We start from the raw sequence: 24,871 nt of genomic DNA, 5'->3' as shown, positions 1-24,871 counted from the left end.
AATCATCTTAAAATTTGTATGGAGACACAAAAGACCTCGAATAGCCAAAGTAGTCTTGAGGGAAAAAAACGGAGCTGGAGGAATCAGACTCCCTGACTTCAGACAATAGTACAAAGCTACAGTAATCAAGACAATATGGTACTGGCACAAAAACAGAAACACAGATCAATGGAACAAGATAGAAAGCCCAGAGATAAACCCACGCACGTATGGTCAACTAATCTATGACAAAGGAGGCAAAGATATACAATGGAGAAAAGACAGTCTCTTCAATAAGTGGTGCTGGGAAAACTGGACAGCTACATGTAAAAGAATGAAATTAGAACACTCCCTAACACCATACACAAAAATAAACTCAAAATGGATTCGAGACCTAAATGTAAGACCGGACACTATAAAACTCTTAGAGGAAAACATAGGAAGAACACTCTTTGACATAAATCACAGCAAGATCTTTTTTGATCCACCTCCTAGAGTAATGGAAATAAAAACAAAAATAAACAAATGGGACCTAATGAAACTTCAAAGCTTTTGCACAGCAAAGGAAACCATAAACAAGATGAAAAGACAACCCTCAGAATGGGAGAAAATATTTGCAAATGAATCAACGGACAAAGGATTAATCTCCAAAATATATAAACAGCTCATGCAGCTCAATATTAAGGAAACAAACAACCCAATCCAAAAATGGGCAGAAGACCTAAATAGACATTTCTCCAAAGAAGACATACAAACGGCCACGAAGCACATGAAAAGCTGCTCAACATCACTAATTATTAGAGAAACGCAAGTCAAAACTACAATGAGGTATCACCTCACACCAGTTAGAATGGGCATCATCAGAAGATCTACAAACAACAAATGCTGGAGAGGGTGTGGAGAAAAGGGAACCCTCTTGCACTGTTGGTGGCAATGTAAATTGATACAGCCACTATGGAGAACAGTATGGAGGTTCCTTAAAAAACTAAAAATAGAATTACCATATGATCCAGCAATCCCACTACTGGGCATATATCCAGAGAAAACCATAATTCAAAAAGACACATGCACCCCAATGTTCATTGCAGCACTATTTACAATAGCCAGGTCATGGAAGCAACCTAAATGCCCATCGACAGACGAATGGATAAAGAAGATGTGGTACATATATACAATGGAATATTACTCAGCCATAAAAAGGAACGAAATTGAGTCATTTGTTGAGACGTGGATGGATCTAGAGCCTGTCATACAGAGTGAAGTAAGTCAGAAAGAGAAAAACAAATATCGTATATTAATGCATGTATGTGGAACCTAGAAAAATGGTACAGATGAACCGGTTTTCAGGGCAGAAGTTCAGACACAGATGTAGAGAACAAACGTATGGACACCAAGTGGGGAAAACCGTTGTGGGGTGGGGATGGTGGTGTGCTGAATTGGGCGATTGGGATTGACATGTATACACTGATGTGTATAAAATTGATGACTAATAAGAATGTGTAGTATAAACAAACAAACAAACAAAAAAACACAACTAATACTAAACTTTCTTTGGGTTATTTGTATGGAAATATGTTAATATAAATGTTTCAGACATTACATGAAATTTCTAAAAATCTTATATGTTCTGGTATAATGTTATAAGTAATAATTCTAGTTATTACTTTAAAATGTATATCTCAGAAATAACTAAATTTCCTTGTCAAATGCATTATTATGAACTTTCATCAAATCTTTACCCATGGTCATTTTTAAGTCTTTTGTCATTTACAGACAGTTCTGGGTGTACTCTGATGCTTATGCAAAAATGTTCCAATAAAAGGGTTTCATCTTCAAGGAATTCATGGAAAAGACTCTGACAAGTACAGGTTTCTGGTAACTGACTATACTGCTGAAATGAATGAATAAGCATTTTCAGAACTCTAATGGAAAACTGATGAATTCATAACAGTGCTAACAAAAGATCAAGATAAAAAAAAATTAATTACATGGGACTGAGTGAACTGATGAGGATGATTATAATTTTTGTGACTTTCTGTTTGAATAAAAAAAAAATCCCACAAGGACTCAGAGGCAAAAAATATACAAATCAATTTTCACTGCAAAGTAAAGAGGCTGTTACAGTGGAGGATTACTGGACTGAATGTCAATATTATGACATAGTATGAGTGTGTTTCGTGTTTGGTAATTGCAATCATTGTTGCTTTTGTTGTGGTCATCCATTTACAATGTTTGGTATCAGTTTATTTATCTCTTGTACAAATAAAATACAGTGTGTGTGTGTGAAAAAAAAAAAGAAAAACATTTTGGAGGTGGATGGTGGTGATGGTTGCACAATGTGAATGTACTTAATGCCACTGAACTGTACACTTAAATATAGTGAAGATGGTAAGTTTAAAAAAAAAAAAAAGACCCTACAGACATTAAAAAGATGATAAGGGAATACTATAGACAATTCTGTGTACATAAATTCAATAACTTAGATGAAATAGGTCAATTCCTTTAAAAACACAAACTATCAAAATTCACTCAAGAAAAATAGATGACCTGAACAGTCCTGTATTTATTAAAGTAATTAAGTTTGATTTTAAACAGCTTTCCACCAAAAGAAACTCCAGGCAAGACCATTTCACTGGTGAATTTTACTAAACATTTAAGGAAAAAAATAATACCAATTCAAAACAAAGTAGAAGAGGAAGGACTACTTCCCAAGAAACTTTTAAGGCCAACATTATGCTAATAAACCAGACAAGAACATTGCAAGAAAAAACACTATAGACCAATAACCCTCATGACTAAGGATGTAAAAAATCTCAACAAAATATTAGTGAACTGAATCTAGCAACAGAGAAAAGGAATAATACATATGACCAAGTGGAGTTCATTCCAGGAATGCAAGGCTGGTTCAACATTTGAAATCAATGTAATTCACCATATTAACAAAACAGGGAGTCCAGAAAGAGACCTACACAAATATGGGCAATTGACTTTTTATAAAGGTGCAAAGGCAACTTAATAGAGAAAAAGATATCTTTTCCCCAAATGCTGCTGGAACAATTGGATATACAGATGCAAAATAAATAAATAAATAAACTTCAACCCATACTTTGTACCTTATACAAAAATTAACTCAGAATGGATCCCAGACATAAATGTGAAACATAAAAATATAAAACTTTTAGAAGAAAACTTCTGTGACATTGGGTTAGGCCAGAGTTTCTCAACTGGTACTACTGACATTTTGGACCATATAATTCTTTCTTGTGTGTGCGTGTGTTGGGGGGGATCATTTTGTTCATTGCAGGATGTTTAGCAGCATCTCTGACCTCTACCCACTAGATAGCAGTAGCATCCCCTCCCCAGTCATAACAGTTAAAAATGTCTCCAAACATTTTCAAATGTCCCTTGGGGGTCAAAATCATCTCTGTTGAGAACCACTGGGTTAGGCAAAGAGTTTTTAGACATGACACCAAAAGCACAATACAGAAAAGAAAAAAAAATGATAAAATGGACAGCACCAAAATAAACTTTGCTCCACAAAAACACTACTAAGAGAATGAAAAATGAAGCCACAGACTGGGAAAAAATATTTCAAAGTCCCATTTCTGATAAAGTACTTATATCCAGAGTAAGGAACTCTCAAAACTCAACAATAAGAATACAAATAATCCAATTTAAAAATATGAAAAGATTTGAACAGATACTTCAAAGAAAATATATGAATGGTAAATAAGCCCATGAAAAGATGTTCAACATAATTAGTAATTAGACAAATGCAAATTAAAATGATATTGAAATATTACTACACATATATTAGAATGGCTAAAATTTAAGGGAAAAAAAGCTGACAATATCAAGTACTGACAAATATTTGGAGCAACTGGAACCCTCACACATTACTGATGGGAATGTATAATGGTACAGCCACTTGGGAAGACAGTTTGGAAGTTTCTTATGAAGTTAAGCACACCATTTATATACAACCAAGCAATCCAACCGAGCAATCCAACTCTGAAGAATTTACCTAAGTGAAATGAAAACCTGTGCTCACATAAAAACCTGTTCTTGAGTATTTATAGCAGTTTTATTGATAATCACTAAAAACTGAAGACAATTTAAATGTCTTTCAATGGGTAAATGGATAAAGAAATTTTTGCCCACCTATGTCACATAATATATACAGAAGAGAGTTAACATAGGAGGCCTGAAGCTGCTGTCTTTAGAAGGACCTGCATACAAGGTTGGCCCCTGGCTGGTGTCTGGGAACTTGGCACTTGAACCATTTCCTACACTATGCCTACACTGTTTATATAAATAATGTGATTTATGCTGAACACGTGCTTTCCTTCTGGCAGTCTGCAACTTTGATATTTGTTAGGCAGACAGTATCTACATGACTACTACCCAATAAAAACCTTGGGCTCTGAGTTGCTAATGGGCACCCCTGGGCAGAAACATCGCACATGTTACTGCAATTTTTCACTGCTAGAGAAGGAAGCACGCTTGGTGTGTCCCGTTACAGGAGGGAGAGCGCATGGCGAAGTCTGTATATGGATTTATCCAGATTCTACCTGTGTCTTTTACCCTTGCTCATCCTATCATGTATCCTTTCACTGTAATAAACCTTATCCATGAGACATCTATATGCTGAATCCCATGCGTACTAGTATCAATAGATCTCTAAATGTGGGGGTGGTGTTGGGGCTCCCTGAAACAGAATACTATTCAGCAATAAAAAGAAACCATTGAGGGGCTTCCCTGGTGGTGCAGTGGTTGAGAATCCACCTGCCAGTGCAGGGGACATGGGTTCAAGCCCTGGTCTGGGAAGATCCCACATGCCGTGGAGCAGCTAAGCCCATGCGGCACAACTACTGAGCCTGCGCTCTAGAGCCCGTGAGCCACAACTACTTAGCCCACGTGCCACAGCTACTGAAGTCCGTGTACCTAGAGCCCGTGCTCCGCAACAAGAGAAGCCACCACAATGAGAAGCCCTCGCACTGCAATGAAGAGTAGCCCTCGCTCACCACAACTAGGCAAAGCCCGCTTGCGGCAACAAAGACCCAACGCAGCCAAAAATAAATAAATTAATTAATTAACTTAAAAAAAAAGAAACTATTGATACATGCAACAACATGGATGAATCTCACATGTCTTATGCCATGTGAAAGAAGTTAGACTCAAAAGGCTATATACAATATAATCTCATTTATATGACATTCGGCAAAATGCAAAACCATAGCTACAGAGAACAGATCACTGGTTGTTAGGAATTACAGGTGAGGGAAGAGTTTGACTACAAAGGGATAGCATGAGGGAATTTCTTTCTTTCTTTCTTTCTTTTTTTGCAGTTGGTGGGGAAACTGTTCTGTATCTTGGCTACAGTGGAGGTTACACCACTCTATGCATTTGTCAAAACTCATAGACTTTTACACAAAAAAGAGTAATGTTTACCGTAATTAATTTAAAAATAAATTCAACTAAAACAAAATCAATTGCCTTTCTATAACCAGCAACAAATAGAAAAATTAAATTAAAACATAATTTATAAGAGCACCAAAACTATAAAATATCATAGAATAAATCTAATGAAAGACATACAAGACCTCTATGCTGAAAATCACAAAATATTACAGAGAGATTAGAGAAGACATAAACAAATAAACAGATATACCATATTCATGGATTGAAATACCCCAATATTACAAAGACATTAAGAATCAAATTGAAATCCCAGGACAATGTTTTAAATCTACAGGATGATTCTAAAATTATATGGAAATGTAAAGGGCCAAGAATAGCAAAACAGCTTATCACACAAAGACTGAGTACTTACTCTGCTGTATATCAATACTCATTATAAAGCTATAATAACTGGGTCTTTCCTGGTGGTCCAGTGGTAAGACTCCACATTCCCAATGCAGGGGGCCCGGGGAACTAGATCTCGCATGCATGCTGCAACTAACAGTCCACATGCCACAACTAAGAGTCCACATGCTGCAACTAAGAAAGTCTGCATGCCACAATTAAAGATCCCGCATGCTGCAACTAAGACCTTGTGCAGCCAAAATAAATAAATAAATAAATATTTTTAAAAGTTTTTTTTTTAAAAAGCTATAATAACTAAGACTGTTAGGTGTTGGTAAAAGTTTTAACAAATAGGGAACAAAATAGGGACTCCAGAAAAACGACCCTTGATTTAAGCATGTAGAGCCCCATGATTTATGACAGAGTTTGCACCAAAGAGCTGAGGGAAAATTACAATCGTCTCAATAGGTGATGCTGGATCAGTTCAGTATATATGTGGGGGAAATAAAACTTGGCCCCTACTTCATGTCATACACAGAAATCATTTGCAGGTGGAGGATGGATATAAATGCAAAAGTTAAAAGAAAAAACTAACAGAAGGCAACTTTGGAGAATACCATCATGTTGTCTTCAGTAGAGAAAGTTCTTAAATAGGTTACAAATAACTAATTACAAACAAAAAGACTGAAAACTGGACATAAACTTAGCAACTTCTGTGCATCAATAGATACCACTGCCAGAGTAGGAGTGGGAGAATCATTTGCAACATGTATAACTGACAAAAGTCTTGTATCCACAATAAAGAACTCCAAAATATAAATCAAGAAAAGACAAACAACCAGTAGAAAAATGGATGAGAGGACTCAACAGGCACTTTGCAAAAGAGAATATCCAAAAAGGTCAATGAACAATTGAAAAGGTGCTCAACCTCTGTAGTCACCAGGGCAATGCAAATTAAAAAATATTTCATCATTACAGAATGGCTGTAATTAAAACGATGGATAATATCAAGCATTGTGAGGATTTGGAGCAACTGGAATGCTCATACACTGCTGGTGGGAGTGGAACTTGAAACCACCATTTGGAAAACGTAGTCTCACCAGAACTACAGGATCTAGCATAATATACACATACTCTATGACAGCAATTTCACATCCAGGCATATCCCAACCAGAAATAAGGGCATATACAAAAACCAGCACAGTCTGTCATTACCAAAACTGTAACCAACCCAAATATCCATCAACATTAGAATGCATAAAATTTTTAGTGTAGTCTTACAATAGTTTATTACATAGCAATGAAAATGAGCAGTGGTTCTGCCACACGCAGCAACATGGATAAATCTCACATTGTAACATTGAGCAAAAGAGACCAGACACCAAAGAATACATACTGAATAGTTCTATTTAAATAGTTTAAAAATATATAAATCTATGATGTGAGAAATCATCCTGTTGGGGAGGAGGGTGGGATTATTGATAGGGAGGGGACAAAAGAGAACTTCTAAGGAGCTGATAATGTTCTGTTTCTTGGGGCCTATAGGGTATGTTCACTTTGTGATACACGTTGAGCTATATAAACTTAGGATTTGTTCATTTTTCTATATTTTATAAAATTTAAGTTAAAACACAAGAGATATATATCTTATCATTTTTTTCAGTTTTCTAAAAACTTCATGAATCAGATGATGTCACTTCTTGCCTTGCAGGTACAGAATGGCTTTCTCTATAACACTCACAAGGCTACCTGATCCAGCTCCTGCCTACCTTTCTGTCCTCAATTTGTATCCCACTTCCCCCTTCCTCACAGTGCTCCACACTGGTCTTCTCACTTTCCCTCACACATACCAAACTTGTTCTTATCTCAAGGTATTTGTACTTGTTCTGTCCTCTGCCTGATGTTCCTTCTTGATCCTTCTTTGTGCCTATTTCTAATCCTTCAGCCCTCCATTAAAATATCTCTTCAGAACTGCTTCCCCGACTGTCTACCTAGTGTACCACATCCCACCCTACATTCTAGTCACTCTCCGTGCCTGGGGTCAGTCAGCATTTTCTACAAAGGGCCAGACAGTAAAAACTCTAGTCTTTGCAGGCCAGGTGGTCTTGGTCACAATGACTCAAAATTTCCATCTTAGCAGGAAAGCAGCTACAGACAACATGTAAATGAGTGGGCATGGTTGTGCCCCATTAAAACATTACTTATGGATCCTGAATTTGAATTTCATATCATTTCACATGTCACGAAAAACTCTTTTGATTTTCTTCCTCCCAAGCATTTAAAAACATAAAAATGGGCTTCCCTGGTGGCGCAGTGGTTAAGAATCTGCCTGCCAATGCAGTGGACACGGGTTCGAGCTCTGGTCTGGGAAGATCCCGCATGCCACGGAGCAACTAAGCCCGTGCTCCACAACTACTGAGCCTGCGCTCTAGAGCCCGCAAGCCACAACTACTGAGCCTGCGCTCTAAAGCTCGTGAGCCAAAACTACGGAGCCTGCGCTCTAAAGTCCGTGAGCCACAACTACTGAGCCTGCGCTCTAAAGCCCGTGAGCCACAACTACTGAGCCTGCGCTCTAAAGCCCGTGAGCCACAACTACTGAGCCTGCGCTCTAAAGCCCGTGAGCCACAACTACTGAGCCCGCGTGCCACAACTAATGAAGCCCACGCGCCTAGAGCCCGTGCTCCACAACAAGAGAAGCCACCACAATGAGAAGCCCACTCACCGCAATGAAGAGCAGCCCCCGCTCGCAACCAGAGAAAGCCCGCGCACAGCAATGAAGAGCCAATGCAGCCAAAAATAAATAAATAAATAAATAAATTTATTTTAAAAAATAAAAATAAAAAGGTAAAAACGACTTTTAGCTCACCCATAAAAAAGGCAGGCAGTGGGGCCAGATTTGGCCCCTGACCGTAGTTTGCCAGCCTCGGCTCTAACCCATTTCCCCGGTCTACTTTCATCCCAGCCTTATCCCTAACTAAAATAGTTCAGCTGTTCACATGTTTATCTTCTATCTTTCCCCACCCCTAAAATTTCAACTCCAAGAGGGAGGGGCCTCATCTGTTTTGTTCACCATAGCGTGTTTACTACCCATCTCAGCATCTGACACACAGAAGCTGGAAGAAATGAAGGCCCAAGCCCACCTGGGTGTGACCGTGGCCTTGGCCTGGACCTTGATGGGCTTCTTCCGAGTGGGGTTCACAGGAGCCAACACAGGCTCCTCCTTCGAAGACTCTCCAATTGAGGATTCGGGTCGGGCTGACTGAGACTGTAATAAAAGGATTTCTCCTGTGTATAAACTCAGCTTGGTGGCGTGCTCGGGATAGGGCCCGGACCTTAATCTGGTCCGAGTGACTTCTGCCTCTTCCTTTACCGGATATTCTATGGTGAACAGGCCTGTGAACAGAAGGCACTGGTGTCACTCCCCCTCGTGGCCTGGCCGCCGTGCCCCACTGTGACACCGCACAGCTCCCTCTCCAGGCCATTACTCTCGCGGAGTCTGCTGCCTCCCGTTGCCTGGCCCAGTGCTCCCACCCTAGTGCGGCTAGTGGACCCGTAAGTGCTGGCTGAATGGAAGAGCAAATCGATCTCAGTTCTGGCCATCTGTCAAGACCCACCTTTGATCGCTCTTCCCCCGTGGGCCTGTGTTTCATTCAGCTTTGCGTCCTTCATAGCACTCAGTGCAGAGGCTGGGTACACCATGCGACCATGTTGTTCCCTGTGCCTCCAGACTTAAGTCATTTCCATCTATGTTCTTGGTTGTATTTTTCTTTTGCTTTCTCTGCTAGACTGGCCAAGGGCCTCTCATTTCTTCATTCACTTACCAAACATTTACTAAATGTTGGGCACTGGGCATAATAAAGATGACCCCATACAGGATTTCCTGCCTCTGGCACTTCAAGCAGGAATGGGGGGTGGGGATGGGGAAACAAATAAATATTTATAACGCTAGGTAGTAAGATTTATAATCTTACTATATAGTCTCCTTACCTGCCGCCAGCAGGACGGAGTGCATGAACTGGGACACTGTCTTCTGAAACCGCCTCTTGATCTCTGCCAGGGCCCGACTCATCTTAGACACCTTTTCATCCACGCTGCTGATTCTGCGGGTCATCTGGGGAAAGGCCAAGGGGAAGGGCATTGTCACCTGCCCCGCCAGGAGCCGTCTGCCCAGCCCAGTGACCACAAGGCTTAGCCCTGGCTTAGAGGATGTGCCGCTCCTGCCTGGGACCCACCTCTCTCCCCTCAGCCCAGTGAATCCCCGCACACTGACCCAACCCACCTCAAACGTCCCCCCCAGGGAGGTTGGTTGCACTGGGCAGAACTGTTCCTTGCCTTGGACCCTCACCACTTTCTCTATGCAGCCTGAAGACAGAGGTTAGCCCTTTGTGAAGTGATCAGTTGCGTGGGAGCCTGTCTCCCCAGCCAGACTCTAAGCTCCTAGAGGACAAGGATCGGGTTTTGGTCTCCTTTGTGTCCAAGTGCCCATCGCACAGAAGGCACTCAATTAATGCCTGTTGCGCTATGAATGACTGGGTGGACAAACGCCTCTCTGGACGTTTGCTGCCTGTCTCCCTCTATTGCACGACCCACAGAACCCTCTTCACCCTGCTGGCCGCTCTCTGCTGAGAGACTGCCCTAGGCCAGGGTTACACAGACTGACTGGTCCCCATGGGCACCAAGGCCCAGGCCTCCGGCCTCAATTCAGGATTACTCCAAAGGGCCACACTGGCTCCACAGCTACTATGGGACAGCTGAGGTCGCCCTGCAGTTCAACCTCTGCCTCTGCCGGGGCGAAACTAGGTTCAGATTCTGGAGTTAATGGTAATCAGGGTCTGACTTTTTCTTCAGGAAGGCGTCACAGACTTGCTGAGCTACCAGCAATCACTCCCCACGTTGAGCTTGCACATCTGCTCGTTCCTGTCCTTCTTGCTCTGGGTGCTGGTCACTTTTTACTTTCTTTATCCCTAAACTTCGTCAGCCCCTGAAGGCAGGGTCCATGTGGTCTATATCTCTCACTTCACACAGAGGAGGTGTGAAATAATTTTTCGCCTGCAGAATTGAAGCCTCAGGTGGAGAGAGCGGGGTGAGTGGTGGACAGACTTTCTGAAGAGCGATAAAGTCAGCCACGTGTCCCTCTTTGTCCTGCAGGCAGAGCTTCTGTAAAGGATGCCCCAATTAATAGCAAAGCCTCAACGATCCTTCTGTTTGTTGGCCCCAACCTCTGCCTCTGGGCTAATTTTATTTATTTATTTATAATTTATATGCAGTCTTGCTTCCCAAAAGGATCTGAGGCAGCACTGGGCTAATAAAGCATTTAAATTGAGGCATTTCCTCGCTTCCAAAGTGCTGCCTTGATAGAAAATTTAGTGAGGAGCCTGGCCGCAGGGCTATAAAAGCTGGGACTGCCATTCTGCCTGTCGCTCTGATGGGTGGTTCCTTCCAGGGTGATGGGTGTCTGGGGAAACCATTTAACAAGTTTTCCACTGACAGGGAGTGTGAGGGAAGAGGCCACCCTACTCCCACCCCTCAGCTTTCCTAGATGGCCACAGGTTTGCTGATGAGTGGGTGACAACCAGCTCCAAACATACACACACACACACACACACACACACACACGACTGCAGTTGAATGAAGTCCTAGGAGAGAAGTGTGGGATAGCTGGGTGGGCCTTTACACATCACTATACAAATGGGGAAACCGAGGCCCAGCAAGGAAAGGGAAGGCCTAAGGCCACCTCCTAGCTGAGGCTCTCTGCCAGCCTCGAGATTTCACATAAAAATATTCCAAGATGCTTAATCTGGAAGCTAGGGTCAACATTTGGAAATCCTGTTACCCACAATAAGTCTTCATTTGTTGTTGTTTATCTAGTCAGAAGGTTGTAATATACAGTACACCATCCTGCTCTCTCAAACAGAAGAGGTTAAGACGAGGATGTTCTGGGGCAAATCAGTCTCCTTGGTCAACATCAACGACTATCCTCTAGAATGCGGTGGTTTTCAGAAGCTGTTTTAATGTATTTGTCTGTTTATCCCTACGCTAGATGTCTCCAAGATGGTTATGCTTTTTGAGTTACAATGTTCTTTTTAATAGATAACTTCCAGCCTCCTTCCGCACTGTCAGCCTCTGCGAGCTTCCCTTAATGAGTACTCCACCTTTAGATCCCCACTGTTCAGTAAAAATATAATGCGAACTGCATGTGTGGCTTTAAACATTCCTGAAGCCACATTAAAAACATTCTCAGGGGACTTCCCTGGTGGCGCAGTGGTTAAGAATCCGCCTGCCAATGTAGGGGACATGGGTTTGAGCCCTGGTCCAGAAGATCCCACATGACGTGGAGCAACTAAGCCCACGCACCACAACTACTGAGCCTGCACTCTAGAGCCCGTGAGCCACAACTACTGAAGCCCGCACGCCTAGAGCCAGTGCTCCACAGCAAGAGAAGCCACCGCAATGAGAAGCCCACGCACTGCAACACCTGCACACCGCAACTAGAGAAAGCCCGCGCGCAGCAACAAAGACCCAACGCAGCCAAAAATAAATAAATAAATAAAAACATTCTCAGAAGGTGAAATTAATTCTAATAACATATTTATCTAACCCAATACATCAAAAATATGATTACTACAACATGTAATCAAAATAAATGATCAATAAGAAATGCTACATTCTCTTTTCATACTAAGTCTTTGAAATGCAGCATGTGCTTTCACTTCTAGCCCATCTCAGCCTGGAATTGTCACATTTCAAGTGCTCAATAGCCATTTGTGACTCATGACTACCATATTGGACAGCACAGCTCTGGACCTCTGATTCTAGCTCTCTAAGGCTGCATTTAGCTAGGAAAACATAAGATGTGAATGACCGAGGGGCTTTCCTAGGCCAAGAGGACATGTTCAGTACATGGGACTTAGAGTGATTTCTCTCAGCTGTTCGTGGAGGCCTTCAACTGCTTACGTCCTGGTTCTTAGCCATGTTCCAAATTTCAGAGATTACCAGACAAGAGGTTGCCAGAAAAACGAAGCATTACTGCAATTTTATGTGAACAAAAATTTTTCTATTATCTACTGCCTTTGGTAAGTAAATGCACATTTTTAAAAATACAGTATAAAAAGGTTTTCAAGGAATGTAGACATGTGACCTCATACATCCTGTGTACTTAGTCAGCCAACAATGACGTTTAGAGAAAGAGCATGGAACCAAATTGACAGAATGGACTCATCAATCAGCAGTCATCTCAGCTCTAATGGACTCAAAATCCTGGCGTTGTTTTGCTCTTTGGCATGAGGAGTGTAGGCTGGAGTCATTGGCATCTGAGTTTCCTGGGTGCTCAATGAGATCCCTTTAACGAACCTACCAGCTCCCTCAGCGCCCCTCTCTCCCGCGCACCACACCAGTCAAGCTGGATCACAAACCTGTGTTGATGCTTTTGCCCCTTCCATTAGACTGAAAGTATTTCAGAGACTAGAGGGAGTGAGGCTTCTTTCACTTTGACATCCCCAGCAGCCAATCCGGCACACGGCAGGTGCTAATACATGTTTATTGAATTAGCTAATCAACTAATGAAGTTGAAATGCTGCTGAAATGTAAGAGCAGTGAAAAAAACAGGTGCAATGCTTCCCTCCAGGAAAAACACAGGTGTTCTCTGTGTCTTGTTTAGATAACATGGCTCTCCAACAAATGCCAGCCTCGTGTGTCCCCACGTAAAGGGGAGACATGGGGCTGGCTGCTCCTATGGGTTCTGTCAGCCCTGTGAGCCTATGAGCCTTCGGCATGTGGTGGCAAATGCCCTCACAGTGCAAATGCCTCCTTCAGAGTGACTATAGTTTATCAGCCAAACTGGGACACTTCTGAGAGTGAAAGGGATGCTACTAATAACTCCTGGGCTGATAGGCATAAACTGGGACTGGCCCCGGGAAGACTGGGAGGTGTGGTCCCCCCGCTCCCACTCCAAGGAGGCTTCCTGAGTGAGCCAATCCCCTGTGTGTAATGCCAGCGGCCAGTGTCACCAAGGAGCCCGTGGCCACCCCAGTCTCATGGTGAATGTCAACTATTCTCTTCCAGACTATAAACTCCTCGGGGATCAGGGACTTTGTCCCCTCATCCTCTCCATCTCTTTTCACAATGTTGACTCTGGACCAGGCACACAGTAGGATCCACAAAGACCCAGTGAATGAAGAACTGAGTTTCCAGACTCCAACACTGGCTCACCTACCCCCTTAGCAAGTGCTTCATTTGAAGCAGTCCCTGTGCTTCAGGGCAACAGTACCTGTAGGAATCACAGGGAATTCCCAGTTTGGTAGAGAAGGCTGGCTTGTAAATAAAGCAGTGTTGGAATGGAGGTGAGTCACGGCTGGGAGGGCTGAGCAAGGGGACAGGCAGATTCTACCAGGGATGGGAAAGGGGGTGGTGGAGAGGGTCATCAACACATGGGCAGTTACTCTCTCCGGCATCATATCTCCCTTTTCTGGTAACAGCACCATGATTTTCCTTTAGGAACACACTTCTGCCTAATCATTTGCCTAAGTGGTATACCTGGGGCTGATCACACCCCTCAGCTCCTGGGATGGACATGACCACTCGAGCCTGGCTAGTAAGAGCAACACACATACCTCACCACAGAGAACATTTCAGGTGCAGGCAGTAGATGGAGCCAATGATGTTGATATTGGCACCTCTACTGAAGTGCTTAGCAAAGAGAAGTCCTCTTTTTACTGGGGAGACCAAAGTTGGTAGAACAATAAGCCTGGAGAGGCTCATGACCATCTTGTCACCATAATAAGAGAAACTCCTTGAGAATAAAGCCAACAAAGAGGAAGGCAGAGCCAAGAGATGGGAAGATCTGATGGAATCCTTTGAGGGCCTGGATCCAGCCATGCCTGATGCTGCCTATCTACAGACTGACTTTTCAGTTTACTGAGCCAATACACTTTCTTTCCATGCTTAAGCTAGTCTGCAATGGATCCTGTCACACCTGAAAGACTCTTGATAGAAGTTTCACAGAGAAGGTGGTACTAAAGTCAGACAGTGAATGATGAGTAGAAGTCCATTAGGCAGGGAAAGAGGTGGGGCCTTGTATGGGTAGGGGAGCCAGGAAGAACAAAGGCATTCCAAAGTGACCATCCATGTTGAAACCCTCTGGGATCAGGCCTGGGTGACTGGTCTGCGTGCCTTACCCGTTTATCGTGTGATGTCCCGTGGGGACAGTTGTTGGCCGATACGGGGAGTGTTACTGTCTCATTCAGGGAGGTAAAGGTGACCATGATAGAATCCTGCCCTAGCACCGTCAGCTTCATTTGCTCATTCACCTGTGGATGAAGAAACCAGGACTCAGTGGATCCCTGCTTCTGTTGTCCCATCTACCCGTTCCTGACTGGGTAGGAGGGACAACAGAAAACCACAAAACCAAAACCCCTCTTGGCTTGGGGCTAAGAGAGTTGTAAGATCTTTCTGGTTATTATGCTAGAATCCTGTTTTCAGGTAGAACACATAAGAATTCCAATTTTTCTTTGAGGGATTAGCAGAAAAAGTAATGATGGTTCCTTACCCCTGCCCTTTCCCTTCCCAACCCAAACCTGTAACCAACTGTGAAGGAGACACAGGGATCCAACAGGTGAGTCAGCTTTGGTTCTGGTAGAGTTGGATAGGAGTCAGAAGCCAACACTGTCCCTGAATCTGACGCTGTGTCCACCCAGGCACCAGGTCTGACTAGGAAAGCATGCAGAACTACCTTGGCAGGGGGACCAGAACTCACCCCTCTGCAGATGGATGGGCAGATGGCAAAAGGGAACCCAGCCAGGGCCATGCCACACATGCTCATTCCCCTCTCCTGCAGTCACCAAATGTGTCACCACTCCTCCCCTGAGGAGGAGCCACCCTTTTTCATCACTTCCAAAAGGGTGGGATTTCCTAGGTAGCAGTCCCAGAGAAGAACACAGGGAGGGTGAGCTGCCCTTATAGCAACTGACTCCTTACTAAGAACTCTGTGGTCTGGAGTAAGTCCCAGTTCTGCCTCTGGTTAGCAAGCCACTGGGCCTCTCTGAAGCTCCCAATCTTCAATATCAGAATCAAAATGCTCGTGCTAGGTTCAAATAAGATAAAGATTATGGAAGTGGCTTTCTAAACCACAAAGGCCCACACCAAACACGAGCAGATATTGTCAGGATGTGGCAGAGCAACGCACACGTAAGGCCCTGGCTGGTTCAGGTGTGCAGAGAGTTATTTATGCACAGTGGCCCCACCGGGGCCTGGGCGTCTGTAGCTCTACAGCCCCTGACCTACACGTGCCCCAGAACTCCTCGGAACTAAGAAAGTGCACTCCATCTTCACTCCTTCCATTTCCTTCTAGGATTCCACTTGCTGGTCCAAAGGTCCACACTCAAATTTCCTCACCACCCAGCCCCTTCCTCATTCTGTGCAGCCTGGGTGCTAGTCCCCTTCCACACCCTGAAAACATCTGATCCATGACCATCTTCCTGCCAAGTGTGTGACATCTTCAAACCTGTAGATCACTCTCACTCAAGACAGACACTACCTGCTCCTGTTCTCCTTCTAGAGAGTGTAGAACAGAGCTGTGAGCTGTGGCTGGGAGCTCAAGCACTGTGGTTGGACACTTTAGGCAGGTTACTTAGCTTCTCTGAGCCTGGGGACAATAACAGAATCTTTCTCTGGGGCACTAAGCAGATTTCGCAGATAAAATAAGGGCTTAGCTTGGTAGAGCTGTTTTTAATTATCTTGGCCCCTGGGTGGTTTCTCTTCCTCTTCCCAATGTCCCAACGATGGTGCTCTATGAACTCAGCCACTGTTCATCTTCCTGGAAGTTCGTGAGCCACATGTATACCATATGTATATCATCCCCAATCTCTCACTCTAGGTGAGGATCCCTGTCCAGAGAGGGATGTCCACTGAGCCCAATCAGCACATTAAAAACCATATGGGCCTCTGAGCCTCTCAGAAACTGCTTTGTTTCCACCCAGGCACACACACTCCATGTGGAGTCATCTATAATTCCCTCTTCCTCTCATTTATCCCCTACAGCCCACTTCTGAATGCCACTGATTTATTTTACTGAAATGGTCCCTTTAAAAAATACTACTAATACCCTTCATCATGTCAAGTCTGGCTAGTAACTCCTTAACTAGTCTTTCTACTAGCCCCATCTGCTGATCTTTCCCTCTCCAGTCAGCCTTCCACATAAATGCTGGATGGAGCATACCAGCCCTCAGCTTAAAAACTAACCAGCTGATTATACTCCCAGCATAGTTGAGTCAGCTCCTAACAGGCTGATCCTCCCACAGAACTTGGAAAAAATACAAAAAACAACTACCCAAAGGCTCAGAAGAGTAAGCAAAAGCATGCAGATTTCGAAGAGTCAAAACTTAAAAGGATCAACATGGGATGAGTTCTTTCTGGCCCAAAGAACCAAAGGACAAAACGTGGGGTCAACTACAGTCACAGAAAAGTAAGGAGAGAATTACAGAAGGGACAGAGAAATAGAGTCCCAAATGCTATGATTAAACAGTCCACAGCTTTGGCTGATCCCTGAACCATGTGTGAACAGTGCAAACTCAAGGCAGTTTACTTCCAGGGAAACAGAAGACTGAACTGAGATTTGAGCTGCTGCCCACTGCGGGTGAGACAAAGTTTGCATTATGAGTCTAAACAAGCCCATTGCCTGTTAAAACAAAAAAATCAACACTCTTCAGAGAAATACATCAGAACTCAGAGACTCTAAAACATAACATCCACAATGTCAGCAATCCAAAATGACTCAACATGTGAAGAGCCAGTGAAGTGTGAGCTGTTCTCAAGGCAACAAATAACCAATCCTGTCTGATACGTCCCAGATGTTGAAATTACCAGACAAGGCTTTATAGCAGCTAACTTAACTATGCTCAATGAGGCAAAGGAAAATATATTTGTAATGAAAGAAAAATTAGGAAATCTCAGCAGAGAAACAGAAAATATAAAAAAACCACTAAACAGAAATCATAGAGTTGAAAATAAATATCTGGAATTTTTAAACATCACAGGATTAGCATAATGGCAGAATGGAAATGACAGAATAAAGTCAGTGAATTTGGAGATAGATCCATGTAAATTATCCAATCTGAAAAGTAAACAGAAAAATATTGAACAATAACAAAAAGAACAGAGACTCAGGGACCTTTGGGACAACATAAAAGGTCTAAAATACATGTAATTGGAGTCTCAGAAGAAAAGGAAAGAGACTGGAGTGCATTTTTTCCCTAAAATGACGGCAGACGACTCCCCAAATTTGGTGAAAGATGTGAATTTACAGATTAAAGTAGCTCAGTAAACCCCAAACAGAATTTATATGAAGACAACCACACGCAGACACATCATAGTCAAACTTAGAAAACTAAAAGAGAAAATCTTGAAAGCAACTAGAGAATGAACAATGATCTGAATAACTACAGACTTCTCATCAGAAACTATGGAGGACAGACACAGTGGAACATCTTTAAAATGCTGATAGAAAAAAATGTCGACCAGAATTCCATATCTGGCAAAAATATTCTTTCATAAAGACCTTTTTCACATGAAAGAAAACAGAATTTGTTGCCAGAAGATCTCCATTTCAAGAAATGCTAAAGGAAGTTTTTCAGGATGAAGAGAAATGATACTGGAGGGAAACTGAATTTTCAGAGAGGAATGAAAATGCTGGGAACGATAAATATCTGGGCAGAAACAGACTTGCCACTGAAGCCTCCAAGACAGCATGCAAACTTCTCAGCATGATATCCAATGCCTCTCACCTCCACCTCCCTGACACATACAGCTCTTGTCTACTTTTCTTTCATGAGAAGCACTTGTGAACTTTTAACAATGCCACCCTGAGTCCCAACTCCAAGCCTTTACAGATGCTATTCCTCTATCCAGAATGCTCTCCCTCCTTCTTATCTGTATCTATGAGAATAATATGCACACACACTAATGTTACAACTCAAGGCCACTTGTGTTCCAGGCCACTCCTGACTGTACCAGCCCCTGTTGTGCATTTCTGTATGCAGCTCTAGGGAACAGAACAATGAATTAAAACACGCTGCTGAAACACTTTAGTGTGTCAAAGCACCTTCCCCACCATTGCTTCATTTAGTTCTCACAGAAACAGTGTGAGGCAGGAGGGAGGCTCTTATGACCCACCTTGTATTGATGAGCCACCAAGACTCAGAGAAGCTGAGTGGTTTTCAGAAAGCTGCACACCCAGGGTTTGGCAAAGCTGACACTAGTACTTGGCTCCTCAGACCCTCATCCCAGAGTTCTCTGTCCACTTGGCCATACTGACATATAACATATGGTGTCTGCCTGCAACCAATTTATAATCTTTTTGGATTGTAAACTTTCATACGACTAAAAAAAGTTAAATAGTAAGGCAATAACTCAATACACCCCTGGACTGGGGATCCTGGACCTGGTCAAGCAATAGAAAGACTTGTGAAAAACTACAAAATCCAGAACCCATGACAGACCAACTGAATCACAATCTCTCTAGGGCTGTGCCTGGGATCTATATTTTTGTTAAAGTCCCATGGGTGATTCTGATATGCAGCCACAACTGAGAACCTCTTCATTACATGACTAATTGTACAATGACTGAAATTTGTCATTTCAGTCCAGATTACTTTTTTTTTTAAATTAATTTATTTTGTTTTATTTTTTATTTATTTATGGCTGTGTTGGGTCTTCGTTTCTGTGCGAGGGCTCTCTCTAGTTGCGGCAAGCGGGGGCCACTCTTCATCGTGGTGCGTGGGCCTCTCACCGTCGCGGCCTCTCTTGTTGGGGAGCACAGGCTCCAGACGCGCAGGCTCAGTAATTGTGGCTCACGGGCCCAGTTGCTCCGTGGCACGTGGGATCTTCCCAGACCAGGGCTCAAACCCGTGTCCCCTGCATCAGCAGGCAGATTCTCAACCACTGTGCCACCAGGGAAGCCCCAGATTACTTTTTAATCCAGACAGTGGGCACTGGGAGAAGAGAGAAATGGGTGTGGACTGGAGTGCCATGAGGACAGGAAGTCTGAGTAGGGCCTTGAAGGAGGGAAAATTTGGATTGGCAGAGAGAGAAGATGTATTATATTTCAGGCCAGTGGGGTAGGAAGGGTGATACATGTTCAAGGAATTAAATGTTTCTGAGCAGAGGTATGGTCTACAGGAATCGAGATATAAGAATGAGAATCCAGTGGTCAACGTAGAGGATGAACAGGAAGGGCATGAGACAGGATGCTTGAGCCCTACCATGAACTCTAACAGTGCTTCTGTCTGTAACTCTTTTTTTTTTTTCTGTCTGTAACTCTTACCTTGGGTGGATTCTATGTTCTGTGATCTTTCTCTGAATCCCAACCCTATGAGCTTGTCCTTCTCTCACAGCCCTTATACTTTTCTACCACATACTCTTATTATTCCCCTAGATTTCTGAGTTCCTTGAGGGGTATTGTCTATCTTTCTATCCCCTAGATTGGTGATTTTCAACAATGGGTGAGTTTTGCCTCCCAGAGACATTTGGCACTGTCTGGAGATATTTTTGGTTGCCACAACAAGGAGAGGGGGTACTCCTGGCATCTAGGGAGATACTGGTAAATATCCTACAATGCACAGTTATTACAAAGGATTATCCATCTCAAAATGTCAGTAGTTCCGGGGATGAGAAACTCTGCCATAGGTAAAGTGACAAGCACACTTATTTGCTTTATTAGTATATTAAATGTGTTATTATTTAATATTAGTAATCAAACATTTATTATTTAATAACTCTTTGATGAATAGCTGAACAACCAAATGAATGAAAAAAGGATTTGTGTCTATCAGCTTCCTTTAACTCTCAGATTTTTTTCTTTAAGAGAGTAAAACTATAAAAACAAAAACTGGGGATACCAACATAGAATTACTTTTCTTATTGCCACACATAGGCATTAAAAATAAAACTATCAACTACTGTAACAGTTACTTCCTAAAATAAAGGACATTTTAACTATAAAATATAATATCATTAATAATAAAAATAAAACAGGAAGCATATTACCAAGAAAGGTCAGTACAGCAGCCAACAGTTGCTGTAGGCTGGTGAAAAGTTCACTTCAGCCAGCCCTGGACCACTGCCCATCAACGTGGGAACCTCTGAGATTACAAGCTCCTTGAGGCTAGGGCTCCTGTCATACAGGGAGCCCTCTGGCCCTTAATGCTGGGCAGCCCAGTGGCAAGCCTCACCTCTGCTGCCCACCTTACCTTGTATTCCAGGGAGAGCAAAGTCTCCGTCTTGGAGGTCCAGCTCCACTTGTGGACTATATAACCCTTGTAGTCATTGGTGGTCCCACCTTCCTCATCCAAGACCAAGACGTATGGGCAGCTAGGAGAGATACGTAAATGAGGAGCTTCCTCCAGGTCCCGGAAGGAAGCCCCTACCACTACAGGCTATAGGCAGGCAGGGCTCTGAGACTCTGCCCCAGCTGGAGGAACTGTGGACTCTTGCAGGTGGCCCTACTTACCCCACCTAACATGGTCTGATGTCCCTTCACACCTGTTGATGCTACTGGGGAGTCTGTTGGGAAGGTCAGATCTGACGGAGATGGTGGAGGCTCAGGCCAAACCCAAGGGGGAGAGAAATGGAATGTGTGCCCGTAGCCCAGGAGCCTGAGCATATAAGAGCTCAGGCACCAAAATGGGAAATGGAACATCTGTCACATGAAAGTAAGTCAATCCCTCCAAGAACAGTTCCTTAGGAAAATCAGACAAAATCAACATTTGGCTGCCAAGAATATATGCTACCCATGACCTCTCCACTGCTTCCTAGTATAAAACACTTCTCTCCCCTAAAGAATTCTTCCATGAATCTAGCTAACAGTGAAGATCTTAGTGCTCTGGGGGGAACAAGTGGAGTAGGACTTGGGGAATTTCCCTTCTCATTGGCTATGACATGAATCCAGCAAGTAAGGAAGGGCCTCAAAGCACCTATGTCCCTACAGGCACTGCTTTGGCCCTGCCACACCGCCTTCCTAGACCTCTGGACACTGCCTGGTCCATCTTTTTCCCAGGGGCTCCTACTTTCCACCTCAGTGTCCCACTTTGTCACCCTGAGAGATACTTCCATGGGGCCAAGATTCCCCCAACCGACTCACCGGGCCTTCAGGTTGTAGTGAACGCAGCCTTGGCCTTCAGCATTGAACATGGCCAGGAAGGAGAAGCTGGGTGTGTCATTAAAGAGGCAGGTGATGGCTCTTCCTCTGCAGCACGTGGGTATCTGACACACAGCGATGTTTCCGGAGGGATAGCTGGCAGAAACTGTTAAGTAGAACTAACAGAAAACTCTCAGGGTTCTGCTCTTAGGTGCCTCATGGAAAGCAAGTCTACATGTCAGTGTTTTAGCTGTTTGGTACATCATTCTCAGTCTTCTGCACTTTGCATAAGTAACAACTAAATGACTATGGAACCAACCATGCCCTGGGTGCTTCCCTGTATCCTCTTTCTACTCCTCACAACCACCCTGTGGTAGGTACTATTACCTTCATCTCGCGGATGAGTAGGGTTTCCCTGCATATAAAGGGTTTCCTGGGATGCAGGACTTTCAGTGATAAAACCAGGAAAGTCCCAGACAAACCAGGGTAAGTTATTCACCCAACAGATGAGGAATCCAAGGTGAAGAGAAATGATCTGCCTTACATCACACCACAGGAAGTGGCAGAGCCAGTATCTGAACTCTGAGGCCAGAGATGTTTCTAATGCTGTTAGGCTGCTTCCCCTTCTTACCAATCTAGAAGAGTAGACAATGTCTCCCTGTTCATTTCCTACTAAGGAGGCTGCAAGGAGCACTGGTCCTGACTAAAACAGATATGGTGTGGGCAGCTACTATCCTTTTTGCAGGAATTTCAGAAGTGCCCCAGACAGGAAGAATTTCAGTGGTCCTACAATCCACTCCTGGGCATATATCCAGAGAAAACTATAATTCAAAAAGATACATGCACCCCAATGTTCACTGCAGCACTATTTACAATAGCCAAGACATGGAAGCAACCTACATGTCCACCAACAGATGACTGGATAAAGAAAATGTGTTATATACATACACACATACATACACACACACACACACACACACACACATATACACGGTGGAATATTACTTAGCCATAAAAAAGAATGAGATAATGACATTTGCAGCAACATATAGGACCTAGAGATTAACATACTAAGGGAAGTAAGTCAGAGACAAAGACAAATATCATATGATATTGCTTATATGTGGAACCCTAAAAAAATGAACTTATTTACAAAACAGAAATAGACCCACAGACATAGAAAACAAACTTATGGTTACCAAAGGGAAAAAGTGAGGGGAGGGATAAATTAGGAGTTTGGGGTTAATATATACACACTCCTATATGTAAAATAGATAATTAACAAGGACCTACTGTATAGCACAGGGAACTATATTCAATATTTTATAATAACCTATACTGGAAAAGAATCTGAAAAATAATATATATACACACACACACACACACACACACACATAACTGAATCACTGTGCTGTATACCTAAAACTAACACAACATTGTAAATCAACTATACTTCAATTTTTTTTAATTTAAAAATAAACAAACAAATAGATTAATTAATTATTAAACAAAAAAAAATAAAATTCATTAGATGGATTTAGCAGCATGCTGGAGCAGTAGAAGAAAAATATCAGTGAACTTGAAGACAGAACAATTGAAATTATCCAGCTTGAGGAGCAAAAAGAAAAAAGAATGAAGAAAAATGAACAGAACCTAGGAGACCTGTAGGACACCACCAAGTAGACAAATACATGCATAACAGGAGTCCCAGAAGAAGTGAGGGGACAGAAAGAAATAATGGTTGAAAACTCCTCAATTTTTATGAAAGATATGACTCTATACATTCAGGAAGATCAACAAACTGCAAGTAGGATAAATTCAAAGACAGCCATGTTATTATCGAACTGCATAAAGACAAAGAAAGAATCTTGAAAGCAGCAAAAGAAGAGACTTGTCATGTACAAGGGATCCTTAATAAAATTAGTGGCCAAGTTCTCATCAGAAACCAAGAAGGCCAGAGGTACTGGGATGAAATATTTAAAAAGCTGAAAAAAAAAAAGCTATCAACCAAGGCTTCTATATTGAGTAAAACTATTCTTCAAAAATGAAGGAGAAATTAAGATTTTTCCAGATAAACTAAAGCTGAGAGAGTTCACCACTAGTACACCTGCCCTACAAAAAATGCTAAAAGGATTCCTTAAGGCTGAAATGAAAAAACACTTGACAGTAACTCAAAGACAAACAAAGGAAAAAAGAACACCAGTAACGGTAACTACATAAGTAAATATAAAATTCAGTATTATATTATTATTTTGTTTATAATTCCTTTTTTCCTATATGATTTGAAAAAACAAATGCATAAAACAATACTTGTAAATCTATATTAATGGCAATGTATATATAAAGAGTTAATTTCTGTTAACAACGAAATAAAGGAGGAGTAATGGAGCTGTATAGGAGCAGAGTCTTACATGCTACTGAGGCTAAGTTGGTATTAACTCAAACTAATATGTTGTCAAATGTAATTAGTTTCTTCAGGCTGCTGTAACTAAGTACCACAAACTGGGTGACCTGAACAGCAGAAATTTATTCTCTCACAGTCTGGAGTCTAGAAGCCTGAAATCAAGGTGCTGATAGGGCCATATTCTTGGAGGCTCTGGGGAAGAACACTTCCTTGCCTCTTCCTATTTTTGGTTACCAAGAATCTTTAGCATTCTTTGGTTTATAGATGCATCATTCTAACCTCTATCTCAGTCATCACGTGGTGTTCTTCCCTCTGTGTGTGTCTGTTTTCTCTTCTTATAAGGACAACAGTGGATTAGGGCTCATTCTAATCCAATATAACTGCATCTTAATAATTATATCTGCAAAGACCCTATTTCTAAATATGGTCATATTCTGAGGTTCCAGGTACACATAAATTTTTGTTAGACATTATTCAACCCATTATACCAGGGGAACCAATAAGAAAATAACTAGAAAGTGTGGAGAAAAGGAAATCAGAGAGCTACCATATAATCC

General features: G+C 42.5%; 2 protein-coding genes across 2 annotated transcripts in view; one reads left to right on the top strand and one right to left on the bottom strand.

Annotated features, from left to right (window-relative positions):
* Nucleotides 1-24,871, top strand: part of MRPS25 (mitochondrial ribosomal protein S25) — a 455,776-nt gene that overhangs the window by 308,050 nt on the left and 122,855 nt on the right. The window lies entirely within an intron of this gene.
* The window catches only part of LOC309607306 (uncharacterized protein C3orf20), an 89,315-nt gene that overhangs the window by 34,063 nt on the left and 30,381 nt on the right, over nucleotides 1-24,871 (bottom strand). The window contains exons 7-11 of the mRNA XM_082345706.1: nucleotides 21,914-22,066; nucleotides 21,024-21,144; nucleotides 14,958-15,089; nucleotides 9,772-9,895; nucleotides 8,925-9,177 (exon numbers count right to left, since the gene is read on the bottom strand). Of these exons, the coding sequence (XP_082201832.1) occupies nucleotides 8,925-9,177; nucleotides 9,772-9,895; nucleotides 14,958-15,089; nucleotides 21,024-21,144; nucleotides 21,914-22,066 (783 nt within the window). The remainder of the gene's footprint in view (nucleotides 1-8,924; nucleotides 9,178-9,771; nucleotides 9,896-14,957; nucleotides 15,090-21,023; nucleotides 21,145-21,913; nucleotides 22,067-24,871) is intronic.

The sequence above is a fragment of the Balaenoptera borealis genome (assembly GCF_965194805.1).
Source record: "Balaenoptera borealis genome assembly, chromosome: 12".
Lineage (NCBI taxonomy): Eukaryota > Metazoa > Chordata > Mammalia > Artiodactyla > Balaenopteridae > Balaenoptera > Balaenoptera borealis.
The sequence above is the reverse complement of the archived record's forward strand: the minus strand, read 5'-3'. Positions and strand labels throughout refer to the sequence as shown.